General features: G+C 43.1%; 1 protein-coding gene across 1 annotated transcript in view; it reads right to left on the bottom strand.

Moving 5' to 3' along the window:
- The window catches only part of LOC111979731 (artemin-like), a 29,244-nt gene extending 24,660 nt beyond the window's left edge, over positions 1-4,584 (bottom strand). Inside the window, exon 1 of the mRNA XM_024010420.2 lies at positions 4,293-4,584. Coding sequence (XP_023866188.1) covers positions 4,293-4,386 — 94 coding nt within the window. The 5' untranslated portion in view covers positions 4,387-4,584. The remainder of the gene's footprint in view (positions 1-4,292) is intronic.
- Between the last annotated feature and the right edge of the window lie 16,144 nt (positions 4,585-20,728).

Genomic DNA, 20,728 nt, shown 5'->3' with positions numbered 1-20,728 from the left:
CGTGATCAGAGGGTGTTGTGTTTATGTGTGACTGTGTTTTTGCTTTATGAGCTTTTTGTAGAATGATCTTTCTACTATAATGTCTCCACATTTTCCTTTCTCTCTCTCTCATCTCTCGCATCATCTCTCCCTCTCTCTAGTCTCTTCTCGGTCCTCCTCTCTCGTCTCTGCTCTATATATATATATATATATTAATATACTAATACTAAGGTATATATAGAGAGAGAGAAGACAGATCTGAGACACTTGAAGGTCGAAAAGAACGTTTTACATTACACCTTAGCCAAACATGAGCAATTTTAAAACTCAGTTTTTCACCAATTTTCTGACATTTAATCCTAAGCTAAAAAATTCCCCCTCTACTATAGGATCAAGTTTAGGATCCCACCACTTTATTTTTAAGACTGTGAAATGTCAAAAATAGTAGAGGTAGCATGCCTTTAAATTGTTAAAACTTGGGTCAACGTATTCAGGTAAGCCTTCCACAGAGTTTCTACGGCTCTAATCTCTCTCCTCTCTCTCTTCACTCTCTTCTCACTCTCCTTTCCTCTCGCCTCTCCCACTCCCCTCTCCATCATTTCCCTCTCTAATCCGTTCTCACTCTCTCTCGCGATCTCTCCCATTTCTCATTCTCCCACTCTCCATGGATTCTCTCTCTCTCTCTCTTCTCATGCGTCTCTTCGTCCTCTCTCTTCTCTCTCATCTCTCCTCTCTCTCTCTCATCTCTCTCCTCGTCTCTCGTGCTCTCTCATCATCTCTCTCTCTCTCTCTCTCTCTCTCTTCTTCGTCTGCTTCTCTCTCTCACCGCTTCCATCATCCTCATCTCTCTCGCTCTCACTCTTCCTCTGTCCCTGCTCATTCTCCGCGTCTCTCCACGCTCTACCTATCTCTCCCCTTTCGTCCCTGTCCTCTCCCATTTTATAATTATTTAAATTTTTAAATTTCACCTTTTATTTAACCAGAGAACGCAGTTGAAGAACAAGTGATCATTCTACAACTCGACCTGGACAAGAGATACAGCACAGCAAGTGCGACTTAAAACAAACCAACAACAGAGTTACACCATAAACAAACGTACAGTCAATACACAGTAGAAAAATCTATGTACAGTGTGTGCAAATGTAGAAGAGTGGGGAGGTAAGGCAATAAATAGGCCATAGAGGCAAAACAATTACAGTTTAGCATAGAACACTGAGGTGATAGAATGTGCAGATGATGATGTGCAAGTGGAGATACTGCTGGGGCAAAAGAGCAAGAAGATAAATAACAATTATGGGATGAGGCAGTTGGGTGTGCTATTTACAGATTGGCTGAGGACAGGTACAGTGATCGGTAAGCTGCTCTGACAGCTGATGTTCTTAAAGTTAGAGAGGTGAGATATAAGACTCCCAGCTTCAGTCATTTGCAGATCTCGTTCCAGTCATTGGGCAGCAGAGAACTGGAAAGAAAGGCGACGGAATCTCCTCGAGACACACAAACACACACCCCCCCCAACTCTACCCCCAACAAACCTCCCCTGCCCTTGCACTCCCTCACTAATTTCTTTAAATTCAGTTCAGTGTGGGTCCAGACCCAGGGAAAGCTGACCATTAGTGTGTCTGGATGAACAAATGCCCTGCAAAGCGTTTCCGTGTCGCCCACTTGTCTTGAGCCCCTCTCGTAATGACCTGCTGGCCCGTCAGTTCAAAGCAGACCATGACACCATGATGAATGGAGCTGACCCGGCAATTTCAGAAGAATACAGSTGTGGTAACTATCRCTTTGTTCTAAATGTAAGTCTGTTAAATCGGCAATAGACATTAAGAGCAATAATACATGTATAATTCTAGTATACTTAGCAGTTTGTGTCAACTGCAAGAAWGTAAGACACAAATGAGAGAGTGAGCAGTTGTTGTTTTTTATGTACAAATTGAAATTTCTTTTAGTCAGTGCATGCCCCCTTCACTTCACCCCAAAATACGTATTGTGGCTCAGTGAGTTCTCTAAACAATTCCAGATTGAGGTTGAGGTTGCCCGGTGGCACTCCGGGTTGCATAATCTATTTCTCCTCCATCTCATCTTAAAGGCTCAATCAGGCTGACATTATCCAGTAACGTCAGTCACACTCTCACAGACAAGGCAAGCCAGACACACCTCCCCTGCGTAGACTTCTACATAGAAATCTATTACACTGGATTTCTAGACCTTACAGAAAGTCATATGTAAAACCTGCAGTTGATACCAATTTTTAAATGATCTAATATTTGCTTACCACTAGGGGGAGGGACTACAACTTGAATAACACTTGAGCTTAGTGACTAGCGAGTTAATAACAAAATATATAACATGTTGATACATTTTTACATTGCGCTGGAACTGCCTATCAGAGGAAATACAGGTAGATATTAAGATGCAATGAGCAATGAAAGAGGAGYGAAGAAGAAGCATCAGAGTGTAGAGATATACACCTCCAAACCAAACAGCAGCTTTTCATACCCATAAACTCCAAGTGTGTTTAAAAAGACCATGCAGGCCAGAGGGAGGTCACAGTCAAAGGGAAAAGGAGTGTCCAGTTGATCTGACCACTACTAACCGGGGTGCAGACCTCCATGACCTTTGACCTGAGGAAGTGGGACCAGTGGAGGCTCAGTCCCATTCAAAATCCAATGTTCCCTAACGCTAACCCATACCCTAACCCTAACCCGAAAACCTAACCTTAACCCTAGCTTCTAACCCTAACCCTGAACCTAATTCTAACCCTAACACTAATTCTAACCTTAACTCCAAACCCCCTAGAAAAAGCATTTGACCTTGTGGGGACCAACAAAATGTCCCCAGTTGGTCAAATGTTTGTTTGTTTACTATTCAAACACACACACACCACTACCTGGGAGTGAGATTCCAAAGTAAATGGACAGTCTTAAATCAACTCAGCTCAGTTCCCTGACGTCCCCAATCTACACAGTGCTGCTGGCCGAACGCTGAGACCGAAGCCGCCACTGCATCAGCACGCAGCCTTCCCATTAGAGGTGAGTATGAGGTCAACTGACAGAAGACCAGTAGTTAGAGACCAGTAGTTAGATAGCAGTAGTTAGAGACCAGTAGTTAGAGACCAGTAGTTAGAGGCCAGTAGTTAGAGGCCAGTAGTTAGATAGCAGTAGTTAGAAACCAGTAGTTAGATAGCAGTAGTTAGAGACCAGTAGTTAGAGACCAGTAGTTAGAGACCAGTAGTTAGAGACCAGTAGTTAGATAGCATGAAGAGAAATATGTAGGGCACAGGGTTTTGACAGTCCTGAGAGCACCAGAACATCAAGATGACACAGCATCAAAAGAAAAGGCAATGAAGCGTTTCGCATGTCTGTGTTTGCTTATTGATTACCAATAAGACGGCATGGTCAGATTGAAAGAGGTTTGCCAATCAGACAGGTACAAGCAGCTGAGCATCATGCAGGTAACCCTGAGGAGGTGGGAGACTACCCGAGAGACCAGCCAAGGCCACAGTTCTCTAGCACCTGGGAGGCAATGGAAATCAGGGGAAATGCTTACTCCTGTGTGTGAGGTAGTATGCACGCTCTGAGGGGGACACACATTGAACATTAGCAGGTGTGTGTGAATGACGCTTTGATAATCAGACTGCAGCCCACCGCTGGAGAGGGTCACTCACTAAGACTTACTGACCGCCACTATTTCCTCAAAGTAAGAGATTATCTGGCCCTACTAGGGAATTGGCACAATWACAAAGGTCAAGGAGAACATATATTGTAGCCAATCTAGCCTACATTTGGGCAGAATGTCAATGTACACACAGAATTAGCTTTTCAGARCTCATTTGAAACACAAAGATGAAAGGGCTGAATTATTAATATAAAGATAGTTAGTGTTCAATACGTTTACAGATACACAATCAGTAGAGGGTATAATAGATAATTTTATGACAAAAACACCAATAGGTCTGCATAGAAAATCTGGTGACTCAAAAAGTCAGRGCAATATAGGTGGCAGCTGTGAGCAAAGAGTTTTGTGTGACAAAAACAGCTGATGTGAAAAGAATGCCTTTGACATCAAACCAGCTATTGGATTGTTGTCAAAGCAAACACTAAGACAAGGGAAATAACGAWTGACAGGCGAGGACTGTAGCTTTCATGGCAACCATGTACAATTACGCACAAGTAAACGAATAGGAATGTAATACATTTTACCTATGTCACAGTTTTAAATGAATGATATGCCTAATGTAGTCGTAATGCATTATTTCCTACTCAAACAAATATTATTATTTGTAAAATTYAATAATAAATTGCGCTTTACTTTACCTGCTATCCAATGCGTTTTAGTCCAATCTGCTGCATGCGCGCCAGTGAGGTCAGACACTTTTCCCCRGCAAGCTCCTGGTCGGCTGTGGAGCATGGCTTGGCGGTGAAAATTCACACAACGATGTCCTTTAAAGGTACATAATTCTCATGCGTCCAACTTTTCAGGTTATGTCCTCTTTGCTTGAAGTTTAGAAAAAAAATCTTCAAAGGCTTTGGTTTCAGGAGAGCACGAAAGGCGCCTCCCTCTATGCGGCCAAGCCTTTCTGTTCTGCTCTCCACCAAATCCTTTCAGTTTCACCCTGCATAGGAACAGAATAAATATCATTCTAATTACATAAAAAGTTGAATTGTACACATAAATACGCACATTACCAAAATATTTATGCTGCAATCTTGTGGGATAATTCCGTTGATTATTTCATGATGAGCACATATGTGGACATGTCAAACAATGCTTTATCAGCTCAAACAACTATTGCATCAACACACTTTATTTTCTCTGTGTGTGTGTGTGTGTGTGTGTGTGTGTGTGTGTGTGTGTGTGTGTGTGTGTGTGTGTGTGTGTGTGTGTGTGTGTGAGAGAGAGAGAGAGGGGGGGTCATAAAAACATAATAGAGCAGAGAGGCTTTGGGTCATGTATGATGAGTTACAGGTGACTCAACGTCTTAAGTTTCATGCATTGTTAGTGACATTTATTTCCCACCGCTGAACAAATAGGCCCAAGGCAATATGAGGTTTATAAAACAAGCATTTCGCTACACCCGCAACAACATCTACTAAATATGTGTATGTGACCAATAAAGTGTTATTAGATTTAGGTTATATGTGAAGTTTCTTCCCCCATACTCGGACTTGCTCAGTCTTCCCTCCTAACATTGATACAAATACGAGTAAACAAAGCGCCAGGAACGCGCATAACCTTAAGGCTTTTCCAGGATTATTCCACAATAAAATGTTAAAACAAAATTTTCCAAGATACAAGTTATGTTTTGGATATAGAACCGCAGCCCGGCTTTGTCCTTGGTATGGAAACGTTGCGTCTCACATTCAGACAGTGTCCCTCGCCCAGAACCTGGAACTCGATGGCGTTCTTGCATGCAGAACAGTTTTTTTGTCTTTGGTATCTGTTGTTTTTCACAGATATAGTTCAGGTTAAAAAAAAACTCTTGATGTGACCTCTGCGCGTCGAAATCTACTTCACCGCAACTGAGGATAAAGTATTTTCAACATTGCATCTCCATGCGTCATGCCATTACGCGGTGGCAGTGCAACTATTACCAAATCATCAATGTAGGCTATCCCATCGATCTTTGTTGAGTGGGTATCCGTCACTAAAAGGTATCCAATATTCAGCGACTTTGCAGCTCTTTTGTGTATTTGGGCGCACACTAGAGATGCTATACAATACACAAGTACAGGAGGCGATATGTTCACCACGCTGCTCTGCCTGTCAAAATCCTTGTGAGACGGAGCGCATTGACGCTCTTGAGAGTGCTGTGATTTTTCCTGCCCCTCTGCATAGTTCAAATATATTTTTGTTAATGGGGAGGGCGCATTGGAATTGTCATATCTGAAAGGGTTTGGATATGGATACGTGTCTGTGCGTTGGTATTGACAAGAACACGGTTCCTAGCAAAAATATAAACAGGAGGCCTACATATACTTTGAGGAAATGTACTCCACCACAGATGTCAATTCAACGTCTATTCCACATTGGTTGGAAACAACATTGATTCAACCAGTGTGTGCCCAGTGGGCATGGACTGAGTCCCAAGTTGTTTATGCTCTCTGTCCCATAAACTTGAGTGATTTTACTGCATTCTTACATTCTTCACGAACTAACAAAGGATATTGTACACACACGTGTATTTGCCACCCTCCTCTCAATGTTTGCATATTCATGGAAAGGCCTCCCTTATAGACTGTCACCAAGTCTACTGTAGTCCACAGAGAGGGATTGATGGAGGGCAGAGGGAGAGGGATTGATCGAGGGCAGAGGGTGGAGAGAGAGATNCCGTACTTTGTACTAGCTTAAATCTGATACTTCACCTACAGTATAACAGGGTTCCCAAACTGACGGCCCATTTTATTTGCCACCCAAGTTTTCTGTGCAAAAATAAATATATGTTTTATTTTTTTTTAAAGATCATTGTTGAGCCTGTCTCTTATACACATCTAGATGTGTATAGGGAGAGAGATGGAGGGAGGGCAGAGGGTGCAGAGAGAGATGGAAAGAGGGCAGAGGTTGGAGGGCTGTCTCTTATACACATCTAGATGTGTATAAGAGACAGGAGTGTGGAGAGAGAGATGGAGGGCAGAGGGAGAGAGATGGAGGGAGGGCAGAGGGTGCAGAGAGAGATGGAAAGAGGGCAGAGGGTGGAGAGAGAGATGGAGGGAGGTTTGAGTGTGTTTTGTGTGTGGTTTTGTGGGTAGAGTGTGTTGGAAAGAGGGCAGAGTGTGGAGAGAGAGATGGAGGGAGGGCAGAGGGTGCAGAGAGAGATGGAAAGAGGGCAGAGTGTGGAGAGAGAGATGGAGGGCAGAGGGAGAGAGATGGAGGGAGGGCAGAGGGTGCAGAGAGAGATGGAAAGAGGGCAGAGGTTGGAGGGAGAGAGATGGAGGGAGGGCAGAGGGTGGAGGAAGGGGGATTCCTTCAGAAAGGGCCTGCCTGACATACTTCAGATTCAGGCTTATGGCTGCGCTGTACGGCACACACCTCCCCTCCCCAAATGACCCCACCCCCTCTATCAGGCCAGCTCCAGCACTCCCTCCAGGGCAAACACTGGGGCCCGCGGAACACAAAAGCCTGGGCAAACAGCGCCTTGCTCGCCCAGCTCTCCTCTCTACCACACAGAAGGCAGAGACAAACGCAAGGGAGGATCCCCGCCCGCGATCCCTATTAATAGAACCCAGGTAACTATACACACACAGCTGAGCATGGCAGGTTCAACAACATAGTGGAACCTGTGGACTGTACTGTGCCTATGTCAGAGAGGGACCCTAAGGCAAGGGGACACCTGGGTAAGGTGAGACAGATGGGAGGATTACACAATACATGTTTACTACATTTTACAGGATGACTCTCTCACACAGTCAGAGACGGGATTGTGAAAGCATACGTATTAAAGCTGTATCAATGCAGAAGAGTTGTATTTAACCATGACAACAAGGAAACTAATGAATGACAGTTTCAAAGCTCTTTGAAAAGGAGATTGACAGGGTCTTCTGAGAACATGCCTCTGGCATATAGATGCTGCCTACATACGGTGGTGTAAAGAACTTATACTTGAAAGTACTACTTAAGTTGTTTGGGGTATCTGTACTTTACTTTACCATCTATATTTCTTACTACTTTTACTTCACTACATTCCTAAAGAAAATAATGTACTTTGTTCTTTCATTTCCGACACCCAAATGTACACGTTATATTTTGAATGCTTAGCTGGGCTAGAAAATTGTCAAATTCACACACATTTATCAAAAGAACATCCCTGGTCATCCCKACTGCCTCTGATCTGTCGGACTSACTAAACACACATGCTTTGTTTGTAAATGATGTCTGAGTGTTGGAGCTTTCCCCTGGCTAGCCATAAATAAAATAAAAACATGAACATTGTACCATCTGGTTTGCTTAATATGATTAATTTGAAATTATTTCTACTTTTCCTTTAAGTATATTTTTGCAATTACATTTACTTTTGATACTTATATATTATTATTAAAATCCAAATACTTTTAAACATTTACTCAAGTAGTATTTTACTGGGTGACTTTCACTTTTACTTGAGTAATTTTCTACTAAGGTATGTTAACTTTTACTACAGTATGAAAATGAGGTATTTTTTCCACCACTGCCTACATAAAGGGTCTGAATACTTATGTAAATGTACTATTTCAGTTTTATAAATTTGCAAACATTTCTAAAAACCTGTTTTTGCTTTTGTCATTATGGGGTTTTGTTTGTAGATTGGTGAGGGAAAAAAACTATTTTAGAATAATAATAATAATAATAATAAGGCTGTAGCGTAACAAAATGTGGAAAAAGAGAAGGGGTCTGAATACTTTCAGAATGCATTGTATATGTTCTCTCACAGGCTACTTTACTTTACAGCCATGACATCAGTGCTTCGGCATTGTCACTTAATGAGAAGAATGTGCTTTGATATGCATAACTTTATGACAAGAGCCATGAGCACCTCTGTGACTGCATGCCAAGCCATCGCACTGACAGATGGTAATGAACTTGTACGGCATTTGTGTGTACACCCATTGCTAAGCCCCATGAGCACAAGGACAACACACTCAGGCATGCAAAACACACAGACACTCAAACACATGCACGCACACACAAATTAAGCTGTGCCAACAAGCAGAACGCTGTCACAGATCCCAACTTTGGGCAAATGTCACCTCGCTACTCTCATCCCCACAGAACAGTAATGTCAACACGTGAAACCTCTGCCTGTAACTCTGAGACCTGCGTCCTCCAGTTCTCCCAAGAGTAGCAGAGTGAGAAAAATGTAGTTAACTAAGGTTTTGGATAAATAAGAAGTTACATGACTGCCAAACTGTTATATAAACACTCATTAATCCTTATCTCTCATGAATATGACATCCTGACTCAACCTGCAATGACAGACATTCCATACCCGTACTTTGTACTAGCTTAAATCTGATACTTCACCTACAGTATAACAGGGTTCCCAAACTGACGGCCCATTTTATTTGCCACCCAAGTTTTCTGAGCAAAAAAAAAGAAGTCAAACTTTGTCATTGTTAGACATAATAGACTAAGGAAATCAGCTCCTATTGATTTTAATTTGGGAAATCTGTTCAAGTATTCACACACATAATAGAGAGACACGTGATCGTATTCAAATGTAAGCAAGTTTTATAATTATTATGTTTTAGTCAAATATATCTTTTTGGGATTCTTGCGGTCACTTTGCAGTCTACAAATTATTTGTAATTTTGTTCTGGCCCCCACCATCCGCTCAAGAAACAAATCGGCCCACGGCTGAATCTACACTGAACAAAAATATAAACACAACATGCGACCATTTAAAATATTTTACTGAGTTACAGTTCATATAAAGAAATCAGTCAATTTAAATAAATGAATTATGCCCTAATCTATTGATTTCACGACTGGTCACAGATACCTTAAAAAAGGTATGGGCGTGGATCAGAAAACCAGTCAGTATCTGGTGTGAACACCATTTATTTGCCTAATGCAGCTCRACAYATCTCCTTCACATAGAGTTGATYAGGATGTTGATTGTGGCCTGTGGAATGTTGTCCCACTCCTCTTCAATGGCTGTGCGAAGTTGCTGGATATTGGCGGGTACTGGAACACGCTGTCCTACACRTTGATACAGAGCATCCCAAACATACTCAATCAGTGACATGTCTAGTGAGTATGAAGGCCATGGAAGAACTGGGACATTTTTAGCTTCCAGAAATTGGGTACAGATCCTTGCAACATGGGACTGTGTATTATCATGCTGAAACATGAGTTAAAGGTGGCGGATGAATGTCACGACAAACGGCCTCAGGATTTCGTTGTGGTAGTCCTGAGCATTCAAAATGCCATCWATAAAATGCAATTGTGTTCATTGTCAGTAGTTTATGTCTGCCCATACCATAACCCCCCACACCCTGGGGCACTCTGTTCACAACATTGTCTTCAGCAAACTGCTGGCCCACATGATGCCATACACGTGGTCTGCAGTTGTGAGGCCAGTTGGACATACTGCCAAATGCTCTAAAACAACTCTGGATGTGGCTTATGGTAGAGAAATTAACATAAAAKTATTTGGCAACAGCTCTGGTTGACATTCCTGCAATCAGCATGCCAATTGCACGCTCCCTCAAAACTTGAGACATCTGTAGAATTGTGTTGTGACAAAACTGCACATTTCAGTGGCCTTTTATTGYCCCCAGCACAAAGTACACCTGTGTATTTTTATTTATTATATATCCCCATTAGTTCCTGCCAAGGCAGCAGCTACTCTTCCTGGTGTCCATCAACATTAAAGCAGTTACAGTGCATTCKGAAAGTATTCGGACCCCTTGACTTTTTACACATTTTGCTATGTTACAGCTTTATTCTAAAATKGATAAAATAGTTTTTTTCCCTCATCAATCTACACACAATACCCCATAATGACAAAGCAAAAACAGCTTGTTTAAAAAAATKCAAATATATACAAATAAATAATTAATTAATATCAAATGTACATGTATTCAAACCCTTTACTCAGTACTTTGTTGAAGCACCTTTGGCAGCGATTATAGCCTCGAGTCTTGTGGGTATGACGCTACAAGCTTGGCACACCTTCGCCCAAGTCTGAGGTCCTGAGTGCTCTGGARCAGATCAAGGATCTCATCAAGGATCTCTCTGTACTTTGCTCCATTAATCTTTCTCTCGATCCTGACTAGTCTCCCAGTCCATGCCGCTGAAAAACATCCCCCAGCATGATGCTGCCACCACCATGCTTCACCGTAGAGATGGTGCCAGGTTTCCTCCAGACATGACGCTTGGCATTGAGGCCAAAGAGTACAATCTTGGTTTCATCARACCAGAGAATCTTGTTTCTCATGGTCTGAGAGTCCTTTAGCTGCCTTTTGGCAAACTACAAATGGGCTGTCATGTGCCTTTTACTGAGGAGTGGCTTCCGTCTGGCCAGTCTACCATAAAGGCCTGATTGGTGGAGTGCTGCAGAGAAGGTTGTCCTTCTAGAAGGTTCTCCCATCTCCATAGAGGAACTCTGGAGTTCTGTCAGAGTGGCCATCGGGTTCTTGGTCACCTCCCTGACCAAAGCCCTTCTCCCGCAATTACTCAGTTTGGCCGGGAGGCCAGCTCTAGGAAGAGTCTTGGTGGTTCAAAGCTTCTTCCATTTAAGAATGATGGCGGTCACTGTGTTCTTGGGTACCTTCAATGCTGCGGAAATTTGATGGTACCCTTTCCCAGATCTGTGCCTCGACACAATCCTGTCTCTGAGGTCTACGGACAATTCCTTCGACCTCATGGCTTGGTTTTTGCTCTGACATGCACTGTTAACTGTGGGACCTTATATAGACATGGTTTGGAAAGGTACACCCCTCTCTAATTAATTTAATTTAGCACAGGTGGACTCCAATCAAGTTGTAGAAACATCAAGGATGATCAATGGAAACAGGATGCACCTGAGCTCAATTTCGAGTCACATAGCAAAGGGTCTGGATGCTTATGCAAAGAAGGTATCCATTTTTTATTTTTAAGATATTTTCACAAATTTCTAAAAACCTGTTTTCACTGTCATTATGGGGTATTGTGTGTAGATTTATGAGGATTTCTTWAAAAAAAATCAATTTTAGGATAAGTCTGTAAAATAACAAAATGTGGAAAAGTCCAAGGGGTCTGAAAACTTTYAGTTTTAGAAATATTTAGGACTAACTCATTCCTTGCCACCCATTCTGAAACTAACTGCAGTTCTTTGTTACGTGTTGCAATCATTTCAGTTGCTGTAGTAGCTGACATGTATAGTGTTGAGTCATCCGCATATATAGACACACTGGCTTTACTCAAGGCCACTGGCATGTCATTAGTAAAGATTGAAAAAGTAAAGGGAGCCTCCCGAGTGGCGTAGCGGTCTAAGGCACTGCATCACAGTGTTGCGACGTCACTACAGCCTGGGGTTCGATCCAAGGCTGTGTCATTACTGGCCGTGACCGGGAGTCCCATAGGGCGGCGCACAATTGGCCCAGCGTTGTTAGGGGAGGGTTTGGACGGGGGGGCTTTACTTGGCACATCRGGCTCTAGCAACTCCTTGTGGTGGGCCGGGCCCTATTGTCTGACTTCGGTCGTCAGTTGAATGGTGTTTCCTCTGACACATTGGTGCAGGTGGCTTCTGGGTTAAGCGAGTGGGTGTTAARAGGCGTGGTTTGGTTGGTCCTGTTTCGGAGGACGCATGACTCGAGCTTCGCCTCCCCTGAGCCCGTTGGGGAGTTGCARTGCTGAGACAAGATCATAATCACAAAATTGGGGAGAAAAAGGTGTTAAAAATTACAACYGCTGCCACGGGGAATTCCTGATTCTACTTGGATTATTATTATTCCATTAAAGAACACCCTCTGTGTTCTGTTAGACAGGTAASTCTTTATCCAAAATATATCAGGCGGTGTAAAGCCATAACACATACGTTTTTCCATTAGCAGACTACAAGTCGATAAAGTCAAAACCCGTATTTCTCAATTCCTCATCAATCCACAGGGATTTTCTTTACCTCTTTTTCTCCACAATTTCATGGTATCCAATTGGTAGTTAAAGTCTTGTCTCATCGCTGCAACTCCCGTACGGACTCGGGAGAGGCGAAGGTCGAGAAGTCCAACAAAACAGCTCCCACAATCTTTTTATTATCAATTTCTCTTAGCCAATCATCAGTCATTTGTGTAAGTTCCGTGCTATTTGAATGTCCTTCCCTATAAGCGTGCTGAAAATCTGTTGTCAATTTGTTTACAGTAAAATAGCATTGTATCTGGTCAAACACAATTTTTTCCAAAATTTTACTAAGGGTTGATAACAGGCTGATTGGTCGGCTATTTGAGCCAGTAAAGGAGGCTTTACTATTCTTGGGTAGTGGAATTACTTTTGCTTCCCTCCAGGCCTGAGTGCACACACTTTCTAGTAGGCTTAGATTGAAAATATGGCAAACAGGAGTGGCAATATTGTCCGCTATTATCTTCAGTAATTTCCCATCCAAGTTGCCAGACCCCAGTGGCTTGTCATTGTTGATAGACAACAATAATTTTTTTACCTCTTCCACACTCACTTTACGGAATAAAAAATTAAAATGCTTGCGTTTCATAATTTGATCAGTTATACTTCTATGTGTACTGTAGTGTCAACATTTGTTGCTGGCATATGATGCCTAAGTTTGCTAATCTTGCCAATGAAAAAATGATTAAAGTAATTGGCAATATCAGTGGGTTTTGTGATGAATGAGCCATCTTGCTCAATGAATGATGGAGTTAAGTTTGCCTTTTTGCACAAAATGTCATTTAAGGTGCTCTAAAGCTTTTTACTATCATTCTTTGTCATTTATGTTTGTTTCATTTTATAGTTACTTCTTTTTATTCAGTTTAGTCACATGATTTCTTAAATTTGCAGTACTTTTGCCAATTGGTTGTGCAGCCAGACTTATTTGCCATTCCTCTTGCCTCATCCATCTCAACCATACAATTTCTCAATTCCTCATCAATCCACAGGGATTTTCTTTACCTCTTTTTCTCCACAATTCCATGGTATCCAATTGGTAGTTACAGTCCTTGTCTCATCGTGCAACTCCCGTACGGACCTCGGGAGAGGCGAAGGTCGAGAGCCATGCGCTCCTTCCGAAACACAACCCAACCAAGCCGGCACTGCTTCATGACACAAATGCCCACTTAACCCGGAAGCCAGCCGACCAATTGTGTGGGAGGAAACACCGTACACCTGGCGACTGTGTCAGCGTGCACTGCGCACTGGCCTGCACAAGGAGTCGCTAGTGCGCGATGGGACAAGGATATCACTTGCCGCCAACCCCCCCCCTAACCCGGATGACGCTGGGAACAATTGTTGGCGCCCCCATGGGCCCCGGTCGCGACAGAGACCTGGACCTTGAACTCCAAGAATCTTGTCGGCACAGCTTAGCACTGCGATGCCTCAGACCACTGCACCACTCGGAGGCTATAAATGGGAATTTAATGGTTTTTTAAACAGTCCTTTTCTTAATGTCTGCATGCTTATTATAACTGGAATAAGAAATTTCATAAACGTGTCAAGTCAGTGTCTGGTTGCTCCTCATTACAGCACCACAGACCAACAATATTCTTTCATCATCAATAAGAATCACTACAAAAACATATTGTAGCCCTCTTATACACTATATTAGGGCCAGCCTTAGGAACTTTGGTTTCCTAGATTATGGGCTACTGTATTGTGATCACATATCCGATGGATTTGGATACTGCTTTAAAGCAAATTTCTGCATCATCAGTAAAGATGTGATCAATACATGTTGATGATTTCATTCCTGTGCTGTTTGTAACTACACTGGTAGGTGAATGATAACCTGAACCAGGTTGCAGGCACAAGTTACAGTTTGAAGCTTTTTCTTGAGTGGGCAGCTTGATGAAAGCCAGTCAATATTTAAATCACCCAGAAAATATACCTCTGTTGATATCACATACTTTATCAAGCATTTCACACGTTATCCAGATACTGACTGTTAGCACTTGGTGGTCTATAGCAGCTTCCCACCAAAATTGGCTTCAGGTGAGGCAGATAAATACTGTTGAAGTAATAGTTCAAGTTAAGTTTTACAGGAATGTGGTTCTGAATATAAATGGCTACACCTCCACCTTTGGCATTTCTGYCTTTTCTGTTGATGTTTTAACCATGTATTGTTACCACTGTATCATCAAAGGTATTATCTAAGTGAGTTTCAGAGATTGTCAGAATATGAATGTCATCTGTAAATTATTGATTTTATGAACCTTGTTTCTTAAGCTACATATGTTAACATGGGCTATTTGTAGAACTTTTCTGGGATACTTGATTGTTTTCGTTGCTTTACTGGGAAGCGTAGCAGAAGTAGACATGCTCTTGTTATTTATGTTAGTGCAGGGTGAGCTGCACACAGTGGATTTCCTACTAGTGCACACCGCCTCAGTGTTAATAGTATAACTCTAGTTCATAGGCACATGATTACTGCATACAATATCTGTAGGATAAGCAGAGGCATTCAGGGCAGTGAGAGGGACATAAATTAGATTACTTACATTGTATTGTGTCTTCCTAGGATAATGTACATTTGCTGTAACATTTTGACAGCTCAGCAACACAATGGGAGGGATTCACTGAGCTAAACTTGGGTCAATGATAAATTATTGTCTCAATGCAGCCTTATAATGCTGTGAAAGGATCCAGGAACCCAAATGATTTGGGTGGATTCCATCTCCATATARAATTAGCTTTGTTTCCTGAAGGTATCAAAATTGTCAATAAATGTTACAACCACAGATTTGCAATAGCGGGAGGGCTAAAAGTCTTAAAGTCTGCTGAAACRTTCAATGCCACTATTTAGGAAGGGCACAGGGCCAGATATTATGGGGTGTTTGTTGGTGTCAAGCAGAGACCCAATCAGTTCTTTAAAATCCATCTTCAAATCAAATCWCATGTTATTTGTCACATGCGCGGAATACAACAGGTGTAGTAGACCTTACAGTGAAATGCTTACTTACAAGCCCTTAATCAAAAATGCTTTAAGAAGTTAAGAAAAACGTGTTAAGTAAAGAATAGATAAGTAAACTTTTTTTTTTTTTAAGTAACAAATAATTAAACAGCAGCAGTAAAATAACAATAGTGAGGATATATACAGGGGGTACCAGTACAGTCAATGTGCGGGGGCACCGATTAGTCGAGGTTATTGAGGTAATATGTACATGTAGGTAGAGTTAAAGTGACCATGCACTTTAACTCTACCCACATTATGGCCACATTATGGCTTGGGGGTAGAAGCTGGTAGAAGCTGTTAAGAAGCCCTTTGGACCTAGATTTGGCGCTCCGGTACCACTTGCGGTGTGGTAGCAAAGAGAAAAGTCTATGACTAGGGTGGTTGGATAGGTCCAGACCTCCCACAGCAGGCAGTCCCCAGTCAGATCCAGAGAGAGGGAAAGGACCCGAACTCGACGACGAAGCCGCTGCTGGAGTCAGCACAGCTGTCGCAGACACAGGCAATCCCAGCGATGAAGGCGCAAGTAGATCAGGCACCAGTGCGGCGGCAAAGCTATTCCTTATGTCAATCTGCTCCAAACCTCTCGCAGACACTCCAGTCCGCTTATCAGTATACCGCTGCCATCAGTTTCCGTGACTTGTGACATTGGACCAGCGCTGATTCTAACAATCCTCTTGCTGTTCTCCGTCTACTCCACTACAGGATGGAGGAGGAGAAGCAGATAGAGACGACTTCCTGGGCAGGCAAGTTCCAGGTAGCACAGGCCATTCAGATAGGGACAGATAACAAGGCGGGGAAACATCCATCAGGCCCGAGCGGCATCCAGCCACAGGAGTTGAGAATGAGAAAGTTACAGTTTTCCCCATAAGTTTGCGCAGAATNATAAATTATTGTCTCAATGCAGCCTTATAATGCTGTGAAAGGATCCAGGAACCCAAATGATTTGGGTGGATTCCATCTCCATATAAAATTAGCTTTGTTTCCTGAAGGTATCAAAATTGTCAATAAATGTTACAACCACAGATTTGCAATAGCGGGAGGGCTAAAAGTCTTAAAGTCTGCTGAAACRTTCAATGCCACTATTTAGGAAGGGCACAGGGCCAGATATTATGGGGTGTTTGTTGGTGTCAAGCAGAGACCCAATCAGTTCTTTAAAATCCATCTTCAAATCAAATCWCATGTTATTTGTCACATGCGCGGAATACAACAGGTGTAGTAGACCTTACAGTGAAATGCTTACTTACAAGCCCTTAATCAAAAATGCTTTAAGAAGTTAAGAAAAACGTGTTAAGTAAAGAATAGATAAGTAAACTTTTTTTTTTTTTAAGTAACAAATAATTAAACAGCAGCAGTAAAATAACAATAGTGAGGATATATACAGGGGGTACCAGTACAGTCAATGTGCGGGGGCACCGATTAGTCGAGGTTATTGAGGTAATATGTACATGTAGGTAGAGTTAAAGTGACCATGCATAGATAATAAACAGAGAGTATCAGCAGCATAAAAGAGGGGTCTGGGTAGCCCTTTGATTAGCTGTTCAGGAGTCTTATGGCTTGGGGGTAGAAGCTGTTAAGAAGCCCTTTGGACCTAGATTTGGCGCTCCGGTACCACTTGCGGTGCGGTAGCAAAGAGAAAAGTCTATGACTAGGGTGGCTGGATAGGTCCAGACCTCCCACAGCAGGCAGTCCCCCGTCAGATCCAGAGAGAGGGAAAGGACCCGAACTCGACGACGAAGCCGCTGCTGGAGTCAGCACAGCCGTCGCAGACACAGGCAATCCCAGCGATGAAGGCGCAAGTAGATCAGGCACCAGTGCGGCAAAGCTATTCCTTATGTTAATCTGCTCCAAACCTCTCGCAGACACTCCAGTCCGCTTATCAGTATACCGCTGCCATCGGTTTCCGTGACTTGTGACATTGGACCAGCGCTGATTCTAACAATCCTCTTGCTGTTCTCCCTCTACTCCACTACAGGATGGAGGAGGAGAAGCAGATAGAGACGACTTCCTGGGCAGGCAAGTTCCAGGTAGCACAGGCCATTCAGATAGGGACAGATAACAAGGCGGGGAAACATCCATCAGGCCCGAGCGGCRTCCAGCCACAGGAGTTGAGAATGAGAAAGTTMCAGTTTTCCCCATAAGTTTGCGCAGAATTTAAATTTGCTTGATAAGGATAGCCACCTCATTCCTGTAATCCTCTGCAAACAAACAATTGCCGCATTGGAACTCCGGATGATCAATATTGTCCCGGACAAGACTCCAGGCAAAGCGGGCTCCATTGCAACCTAGCTAGCCAACTAGCTGGTAGCAGGTKTTGACAAAAACACTTACGAACAAAATAAAAATAAAATAAAACAGGCCGAAAAAAAACAGGTTGAGGCGCAGGAGGTATCCGAGTTTGTGACAGGGATGATCATGCTGTTTAATCAGCTTCTTGATATACCACACCTGTGAGGTGGATGGATTATCTTGACAAAGGAGAAATGCTCACTAACTGGGATGGAAACCAATGTGTGCACAACATTTGAGAGAAATAAGCTTTTTGTGCGTATGGAACATTTCTGGGATCAGCTCATGAAACATGGGACCAACACTACATGTTGCAGTTATATTTTTATTCAGTATAGTTGATGACCACTGCAGTATAACATGCTCATTCCCATTCTATAGACCACTTATACTTTGAAACTAATTTATTCATCACACTTTGCATTAAATGTTGCAGATAGTCACTTAAAAGAGAAAAAGCCTTTGAAATGAAAAGCTGAATGACTTAACAGTATTGTAGTTATGAAAGAGTCGGCAAGTCACCGGCCAGCCGCAAGGCAAAGGCATTGTCCTGTTAAGAGGGCTTCTCGCTCCAGCGCACAGGAGTTCTCCGCCTTTGTGATCCTCTTTGAACACAATCTACCCAATTTGTCTGCTGCTTATTTATTGAGTCGGCATGTGTAAGGAAATTGGTTGGGAAGCTGGCAAAGCTCAGGCAACACAGGGATGGGCTTACATTTTCAAAAGATTCTTCTCTAGGACTTTTAAAGGATTTGTCTTTTGGACATGGTTGGATATAAGGAATAGATGACTATCATACTTCATTATTACAGAAATGCTTCTTTGCTGACGCCGAGTTCTCAAGTCCCTGTACTGCTCAGCAGGGGGTTGTCCAGAGCAGTTTCCACGGTTACCGGATGGACGTCTGGGCCGTTGGACCTGACCGTGTCCCCGACATGTTTCCAGACAGGATGGAGGGGGTTAGAAGGAGTGTGGTGCACACTCCAGATGTGAGGGACAGTTAAGAGAATTCGGTTCCCTTTGGGTTTCTCCAGTTTCATCTAATGCACAGGTCCACTCACTGCCCCACCCTCGTGTATCCCAAGGTGCCTTTCCTCCTTGGGTCTTGTCCAACTGTCCTGTGMAAGTTTGTTTTCTCTTTACAAGTGGGAACCTCCATCGAAGTCACTCAGAACAGTCCCAATTTAAGTCATTTCAGTCCTCAGTTTATGAAATGACTCTAGGTGTTTTCATTTCATGAATGGTATTTCAAGTATGCAGTCTCAAGACTTATGGTAGTTTTTATGCAAACAGACAAAATACAGCCTACACACTGTACGGCTTTGTTTGCGAGGCTGTAATCCCACCATGATCATGAGCACTATTGGGGATTCTTTAAGGTTGGAAAAGCTAACGAACCAACCCTGTCACTGTCTTTATAGTATTTTGGGGGAACTAAAAATACATTTGTTTTGAAGGCATAAGCCTTGGTAGCGTGTCAACAAACTGCAATGGTAATTAGTGAATGTTCCAGTGTTGACAGACGATACTAGACTGCTACTATTCCAGATGTTTCTGTCTTTTTCTGAATGGTTCCTGTTGTGGCCATTTTAATCACCGAGGGCCGGGGGGGCAAATTTAAAGAACCAACTCTTTGTAAAGTATTACATGAAATACTGACGAGGAGAATACGGTATAATTGAGAATACGGTTATATTTAGCCCTAAAGTATTTGTGAATGTCAGTTGGGTGCCAATTACAGACAGTATTGGGGGGAAAAAAGCTTTCAGAAGATCGTTAGTCACACGGTCGATCTAGTATTCCCTAAAAAGTCCTAACCTTGACACTGATTACATATGGATCGAAGAGAGGGATGGGTACAAAGAGAGACAGCGCGGGTCAGAGACAAAAAGAGAGGACAGAGGCTGCTCTCCGTCATCTCAGTTGACCCKCTCTAAAGTAAACCGAGTGAAAGACAGATGTTGTTCTCCCATCTGGGTGTGCGCGCGTGTTCTTTCCCTTCCAGCACTCCCTGACTTTTACCAGGAGTTTAGGTTTCGGCCTAGGGGTCACAGCCTTCCCATTCCAAGCCCATGGAGAGGAGGCGGAGYGCAGAACCTGTCGCCAGGAATAAAAGGGGAGTCTGCTGAAGGGGTGCAGGCGCCGCTGAGAGCCGGAGCATTGTTACGGCTCGCCGGCAGGACAGTGAGGTCTGTGGAGTCAGAACCATCAGTGCAGTTTGTGGCCAGCAGCGCGACAGGCCGGGTGTTACTGGCACCCTTTTAACAGCAGGATGGAACAGCACCAAATGCTCTTTAAAGAGCTCCAGTATCCCCCACTCGCTATTCACTTACAGCACCAGCAGCTGTGCAGCAGTGCTTTCTCACCCTCTCCCCCCCCTTCTGTTTGCATATATATGTGTGCTAATGTACGTGTGTGGGTCTTAAAGTATCACTGCAACAGTGTGTGTCTCCTGGTTTGGATGGGTCCCTCAGGGCCACTACAATGAAACTAGATGCTCATATGRGTTTGGCAGGTGAAGAAKAGAGAGAATGAGAGTGAGAGACAGCAAGAGTGCTAGAAAGGAAGTAGAGTGGATTGAACCATTATTTCCCCTCTCTCAGCAGGTGGGAGGGAATTAGAGGAAGTCCTTCTCCACGCTTAGACCCATCCTCTTCATCTTAACACTATGTTTCCTGTGGAGTCTATAAGCTCTTAAACAGAATAACAGACACTACGTTTCCTGTGGAGTCTATAAACTCCAACAGAATAATGGACAGAGCTATAGTATGAGGGCTGCACAACAGGAAAGAACACCAGGGCCTTGTAACCCCATAAAGGCCTTACATTTGGTGCAGAGGGTTGCCTGCATACCATAGACCACCCGTTGACAGTGCTTTGTGTGATCACATAAAA

Source organism: Salvelinus sp. IW2-2015, linkage group LG19 (genome assembly GCF_002910315.2).
Source record: "Salvelinus sp. IW2-2015 linkage group LG19, ASM291031v2, whole genome shotgun sequence".
Taxonomy (NCBI): domain Eukaryota; kingdom Metazoa; phylum Chordata; class Actinopteri; order Salmoniformes; family Salmonidae; genus Salvelinus; species Salvelinus sp. IW2-2015.
Note: the sequence above shows the minus strand (reverse complement) of the source record. Positions and strands in the feature narration are given on the sequence as shown.